The following is a 7221-nucleotide window of genomic DNA, read 5'->3' on the forward strand; positions in this document are numbered from 1 at the left end:
AAGACATTATATTATATACATTACAATTTTTTTTTTACGAGATACATATACTATAATTGGTCATTAATTCATTTTTTGTGACATAGGACCCATTTTTTAGTTTCGTACAGGGCTCCGGATTTTGCCTGCCCGGCCTGTTGAGAGACGAGCTTTGCTAGCTACCTGCATTGTACACGGAGGCTGATGCGACATGGAGACGGAGGCTGCAGCCAGCGTGCGCTTTCGCCGATGCTTATATATAGCAGCCAACGCAAGGCTTCGGTGCAGCATTTTTGGCGCGGTGGTGGCGGGGAGAGGGCCCCATCGGATCGCTTAATTTCGCTGTGACCAGAACGAACCGAGCCAGACCGGATCGCTTTCACTCTTGCCTCTTTTATAGTCAGCTAATTCATGTTCAGTCAAATCACTTGGTGAGGAGACGGTGCTTCAGTGCTCACGCAGACACCCAATCGATCCCAGTTTTAGTCATGTTAATTAGTGCTCATGCCAAATTAGTACCTAGTGTAGGCAGTTTAGGTAACGAGCAAATAATGGAGTGAGTCAGTGTGACATCCAGCTGGTGGCTCCATTATGCTTGCCATTCCATTCCATTTGGGGAATGGACGAGGAAGCCTGGCTCAAAATGGCCCGTGTGGCCGCGTGTGTGTGTGTCTTTGCAGAGTTCTCTTCTGCTCTGTGATTTTTTACAGTGCTCTAACTATAGTTTACCCCTTGTTTGGTTTGTAACCATATACTTGTGGCAAGATTCCTTCCGTCCAAACTAGACCCCACATGTCATTGACTTTGAAAAGTCTTGCACGATTATCTCGAGTATGGCAAAGTGTGGCGTCAATTTTGCACGCCCAACCTTAAGCACAAATGCCAAAAAACTGTGGTAAATAGTGGCATCGTATGTATATGAACCAACATTCCCTGCCTTTGACGCTATAGCACGCTAAATGGTTTATAGCATGCAAAATTGTACACGATATGTTTAGCGCGAGGCCCCTCCAATGGCTATGGATACGCTATTACGTTGAGACATCACGCTATTTTACAATCATGCTTAACCTAAGGTTCTAACTCGTTAAAATACATCACTGGATCGCTAATCTAAGAAAATAAGGTACCATTGCACAAGAAATCTTTGCTGTAATCCATGGAAATTAGAAGGAAAAAAGATTGATGAAGACATTTGACACAAAAGATCCAAAGATGGCTGCATACTGAGCGGCAGTCCTCGAGCTGGATGGGAAGTTTGATGGCATCGAGGTGCATCAGGCCAAGCGCAACGACAACATAGCCGCCGACTACCTGGCCCGTCTGGGGGCAAGCCACGAACTGGCACCGTCGATCACATTCCTAGAAATCCTCTCGTAAGTCATCTTTACGGATAGGGAAGGTGGCGGAGCACAATCCGGTCTCTGGCGGCCAGGAGCCTGCGGACGGAGAGGACGAAGCCAGAACAAGGAAGCTCTCGCGGTGACCCCTATCTGGACTCAGCCACTGCTCGCATACCTCGTCAATGGGGAAGTCCCGGAGGACAGAAACTACCCATTGTTATAAAATTGTTTCCATAACTTGCCCATACAGGTATGGATACACGTATCCATGGGTAAAATTGCCATCCTTAATTGCGAGGATAAAAAAAGTGTGCTAGCATCCACATAATTGATAAGAACAAATAAAATAGGTACTATTAGGAAAAATCTCTCCGACAAAATGCATGAGGAGGTAATAAAATGTGTGCACAACATAGGGAACCGATAATAACTAAATATAACTTCTCATGATAAAATTATCTCCAGTCACAAAGTTAGCAGAAGTTAGAAAATTAGATCCTAGCAAAGCTATTTAATTATGCATACAAAGAATTTATTATCTAGTAGTACAACGTGCCTAGATAAAGCTACACCATTTGTTACAAATACCTTTTTTAGGGGAACAAATGCTAAGATATACATGTGTGCTCTGAGTTTATTATTATTTGATCAAGCAATTTAGAAAAAAAAAATGTGTCAAATGTAAGACATATATGTGACCCAAGCCGATGCGAAAGACGGCACATATTTGTGTTGTGTTCATTTTCCTATAAGGCTATACCATATATCACGTGCATATAAAAGTATAAGAAATATAGTTTATGTTTGAACAATTGAATTGCCTTTTATTTTTTATGCTTTGGATGTTAAGTTGCGTGAAAAGAATTCTAGTAAAAATTATGCCATGTGCAAACGAAAATAAAATACATATATGTCAACGTATAAGATGAGAACTTGTATGCCATACGCACATTGTACTTTGGACATGCATATTTTATATGGAAGTCTCAGTTAGAAAGAAAAACAAATATGGTACACAACTATTTCCTTATTTGCTACTAAGTTGCCATGTTTACATAGTCAAAATTACGCTTCATGAGGCACCTCCTCCAGGTGCTACTAACCCGTTTGGCACGTTAGCATATCTCGGCACATGAACTTAATTTCTAGGGCGTCACCCTCCAACCCGATTCAGATGGCAAATGCGAGTCAGGCACCATCTTGTATGGCAAGGGCCTCCATTATTAGCAGTATGAGAGCGCTCGTATCATAGAGCTGATGTCCCCCAATTTTTTTTTTTTTTGATGATCGATGTCCCCAAAAAATAATTATTTAATTTGTTAACAACACTTGAAATTCACAAAATTAAAAACCCGATGTCCCTACAGAAAAAAAATGATTCAAAATAACAGGGGTATCATAAAGTGTGCTAACACGTGTAAAATTGATATAAAGGTAAACATAAATGTTGTTGTCATCGGTGTTGGTGAAAAGCGGGTGCACATTAGAAAGTGGTACATAACCCTGCACATGACAGTATGCATGGGAAGGTCGTGTGCACATGACGAATAATGTGGCACATTGATATTTTCATTTATTATGTTCAATTGCCTTTGGATTGGAGCTCAGACTTAGTCTTATGTTAGTAGGGAAACACTAGAAGTATGATGATTAGCTCGAGTCAAAGTTAAGCAACCTCTCAAAAGTTCCCCAAGTTCCCCTTCTCTCGTTGATCCGAGACTTGGGGCCTGTTCGGAGGTCTCTTTGCTCCACGACTATGCTCCCAGAGCAAGTGGAGCTGCAATTGAAAATAACTGAGCGGAGAAACAGATGCTCCGTAGATCCTCGTATTTTTTGGTGCTGGTGGATTGCCGAATAGGTACTTAATTACAAGCACAGTATACATCAGAGACAATGCAATGCACATCAAAAACTTTGATATATGTCGATGGTGTTTATAATAGTTATAAAATCATGCAAACACCTTATATTTTTGTCCGATGATATTGTCCGTCCATAGTAGTAGTACTAAGTACTAACTTGTGCATACTACAATAAGTGTCGAAAGAAAGTGCTAGCTAGCTAGGCCCGTGCATACGATACGGCTAGTCGGAGGTGTCGGCGGCGGGGTGGACGCAGGTGGCCTTGGCGACGGAGAGCTTGTATTGGAACGAGTTGGCGTACTCGAAGGAGATGGTGTCGTCAGCCAAGAGCGGCTTGCCGTCGTTGACGAGGCAGTCGTCGGGCGCCACCCGGCGGAACTTGCTGGGGTCGACGAGGGTGACGGAGCTGAACCAGCCGCAGCGCACGCGGATGCCAGAGATGGCGCACGCTTCGCGTCCTGCGCCGGAGCAGCGGTTGATTATGTCCACCGTGTAGGACGGGACCCCGCTGGGCAGCGTCGTCCCCGGGCCCTGCTCGATGGCGATGTCGTCCGCGCCGGCGCAGCCGAGGCTCACGCGGTGCGGCACGTCTGCGCCCACGCCTGCATTGCAGAGAAAAGAGACAAGACTGAGCATAACTGAAACTGGTAAGAAGAAGACGGATGCTTTTTCTTTGCATGAAACATGGATGCGAATTACCTGCAGGGCGGAGCACCTTGCGGGGAAGGACGGCGGTTGGCGGAGGAGCCGCCGATGCGAGCAGCGAAGAATTGAGAGACGAGCTACCTGCGTCGGCCACGGAGGCGGATGCGATGGAGACGGAGCCGACTGCGGCGAGCAGTACGACAAGAGCGCACAGCGGCCAGAAAGACGCCATCATCTCTGCCTGACGTTTAAGATGAACAGTCGAGAGAAGTATGAAATCCTCGTCAGAATAATCCGTCTTATATAGGCGGGTCGTCTGCTCAACTTGGAAACTAATCAGCTAGTAAAAAAAGGCAGTAATCTTGATTTTTACATGGAAAGAACTGATCGTAGTTAGGCAGGTGCTCGTTGACATGCTCGACTCCTTCCATAGCGAACTGGGCCGTTCCGAAACATATATCCCAGCACCGGCACCCGTTTTGGGAGGTTCCCTCGGTTTTTCAGGATGAGTTTTTCTTGTTTTCGTGTTTCATCGTTTTTTGTTTTGTTCTGTCAGTTTTTCCTTTTTTTTTAATTTTTCACTAGAAAAAGAGCCCGTGCGTTGCAACGGTAGAAAAAACACAACACACACTCTTAACCCAACAATCATCACTCAAGATCACAAATAGGTCAATCTCCTTTATTTTAGCGAGGCATCATATTTGTGTTGCGGCTTATCCTCCTTCTCACCCTCGCCGGCGGTGGACTCAGTGTTCACAAAAACCAAAACATATTTGAATGTGGTTAATCCTAAGGCGTCGCTCTCTCCCTCTCTCCTCCCTCTCCCTCTCTCTCTCTCGCTTTCTCTCACCCTCACCATAATAATCTGTTGTTTTCTCCTGCGATGTTTTCAGAGGTATGCATGTGTAGTTATCGATATTTTCTTTTTCCTATATGGTTATAGTGGGTGTTTATGTGCAATCGCCGCGGGTACGAAAGAAAAACGGATCGTGCGCAATAGATTATAAGTTTGCTTTCAAATAATATTTAAAAAATAATCAACAGGTAAAATTAACATAATATTCAGATTTGACACATTTTCTAATCAAATTGCATATATAACATGTTAAAATCGGAGTTACGGTTTAAAAGATATGAATAATTTAGAAAATTATTTGTTTGACTTTAATATCTTCTAAAATAATATTTAAAAATACTGAACATGTTAAAGTAATTGTATATTCATATTCTACATATTTTTCTAATCAAATTTCATACATAACATGTTTAAATCGAAGTTACGGTCTAAAAGATATGTACGATTTAGAAAATCATTTGTTTGAGTTAAATATGACCCATAGAGGAATTACCTAAAAGGTCAGGGGCGTTTTCAAAAGAATGTAAAATAACGGTTCGGGTGACTTAAGTCCAGACTATTGGTTGATTACAAGAAAATATAGGGGCTTTTTTATAAAATGGTAAAATAACGGTTTGGGTGACTTAAGACCAGACTGCGGGTTGATTTGAAAAAAATACAGGGGCTTTTTTGCAAAACGGTGCGACGGACGACCAGAAACCCAACTTTCTTTATTATTAGGTAGAAATTTGCCGCTTTTTAAATTTTAATTTTCATGATTTTTTCCTAAATTTTGTGAACCTTTTTTGAAAATTATGAACAATTTTCAAATTCATGATCTTTTTTCTATTTTGTGAAGTTTTTCACATTTTTAAACTAAAAATCATTACTTTTTTTCCAGATGCATGAACATTTTTTAAATTCGTACACATTTTAAACAAGCGTCGGAAGTTCCCCATTTGGCCTTCTCCATAACCACACTCCCCAAATCTTAACATCCAAATTCATGCAAATCCACGCACGACGATCATACAATGCAAATTCATCATACTGATGCAAAGATTGTATAGCCCAAATAAGTTTAGTACATGCCAAAATGAAATTCAATAGTTCATGATAAGCAATACATGAATGAATCAATGACTTCACTCCTCGCGGTTATTGATCCTCTTTGAAAGAACATGCAGTGCCCCCATGTTTGGTTTTGGTAATTGATGACAATCTCTATGGACTAATGGTTGCCTTGAGTTTTTTTGAAGGATTTGTCCATATGCTTTTCTTGGAGTCCATTTGTTGGTTTCAAAGAGAGTTTGTGATGACCAAGGTGCCATTCAAGGAATTACCTAAAGATTGGTCATGTGAGAGGTTGATCAAGACTAAGTAAAAGAGTGAATCAAGTTGATCAACACACAAAGCATAGAAGATGTACCGAGAGGGATCAAGCGATCCCATGGTATGGTAAGCATTGTCAATTACGCTTTGTGTACTAACCCATGATCTTCGTGAGAGTTCTTTGTGGGGTTAGTTTGTGGTGTGCAAGTTCAAGTGAAGCATCATGAAGAGATCAAATGCTTGAAGCTTGCCGTCCATTGTGGTGACAATGGACTTGTGAAGATGTGCGGAAGAGTGGCTCACCCATAGTGGAGTATGGGGGAGCAATCAACTAGTCTTCATCGAAACAACACAATCAAGAAAGGTGGTCCAACTTGAGGGAGTCAAGATCGTCATCATCTAGCTCAAGTGGACCATGTGCAAGGCAAAGGTTTGCCCTTAATAGGTTTTCCTTTCTACCGGTCTCATGATGGTAGTTGGGAGACCGGGTTTTAGGTTCGATTGTTGTACTATCAAGGGGGACTCTTGATGAGTTACTTGATCGTATCATTCTAGAGAGCTCAAACCATTGCATCCTTGCATCATCTTTCAATCTCTCCCTTTTTGGTAATTGATGACAACATATAGATCAAAGCTTCGACAAATGATAATAAGATTGAAGAACATTGTCGCTTTGAGAAGTATGTAAAAGTAAGAGCTCCTCCTAAATTTGTGCATTATTTAAAATTTGCTTTGGACTGCAAATGCACAATGAGTTAGGATCATGGGTCACTCTTCCATGTCACATACATCTTGGTGGAGCACTCAAAATGACAATAATTAAATGCATGCACTCATCACCAAGAAAAGTGAGTGACCATATGAGAATATAAGGGATAATGTCATCCAACAAGCATTAAGGTAGCATATGATCAAACACATGATCATTCAAGAATCGATCACCAAGCAAAGTGAGTGATCATATGAGAATATAAGGGATAATGTCATCCAACAAGCATTAAGGTAGCATATGATCAAACACATGATCATCCAAGAATCTCACACAAGGCATAGAGTACTCAAACAAGCAAATAACAAAGTTCAACCACCAAAAAGACAAGAGAGACTAAAAGCAACACTCTCTCTCGAAGCCTATGATCTATACATGTTCTCCCCCTTTGGCAACAAGTTACCAAAAAGTTCATAAAAATGCATAGTGCTAAACGATTCTCAGGCTCAGTCTTCA

The 7221-nt window shown here is 41.6% G+C and overlaps 1 protein-coding gene across 1 annotated transcript; it reads right to left on the minus strand.

Moving 5' to 3' along the window:
* Positions 1 to 3216: 3216 nt before the first annotated feature.
* LOC123040462 (TPD1 protein homolog 1A-like) lies at positions 3217 to 4237 on the minus strand. The gene is made up of 2 exons (XM_044463297.1): positions 3884 to 4237; positions 3217 to 3786 (listed from the first exon to the last, which is right to left on the minus strand). The coding sequence occupies exons 1-2, from the start codon at positions 4062 to 4064 to the stop codon at positions 3407 to 3409; spliced, it is 561 nt and encodes a 186-aa protein (XP_044319232.1). The 5' UTR covers positions 4065 to 4237; the 3' UTR covers positions 3217 to 3406.
* Between the last annotated feature and the right edge of the window lie 2984 nt (positions 4238 to 7221).

This window comes from Triticum aestivum, chromosome 2B (genome assembly GCF_018294505.1).
Source record: "Triticum aestivum cultivar Chinese Spring chromosome 2B, IWGSC CS RefSeq v2.1, whole genome shotgun sequence".
Classification (NCBI taxonomy): domain Eukaryota; kingdom Viridiplantae; phylum Streptophyta; class Magnoliopsida; order Poales; family Poaceae; genus Triticum; species Triticum aestivum.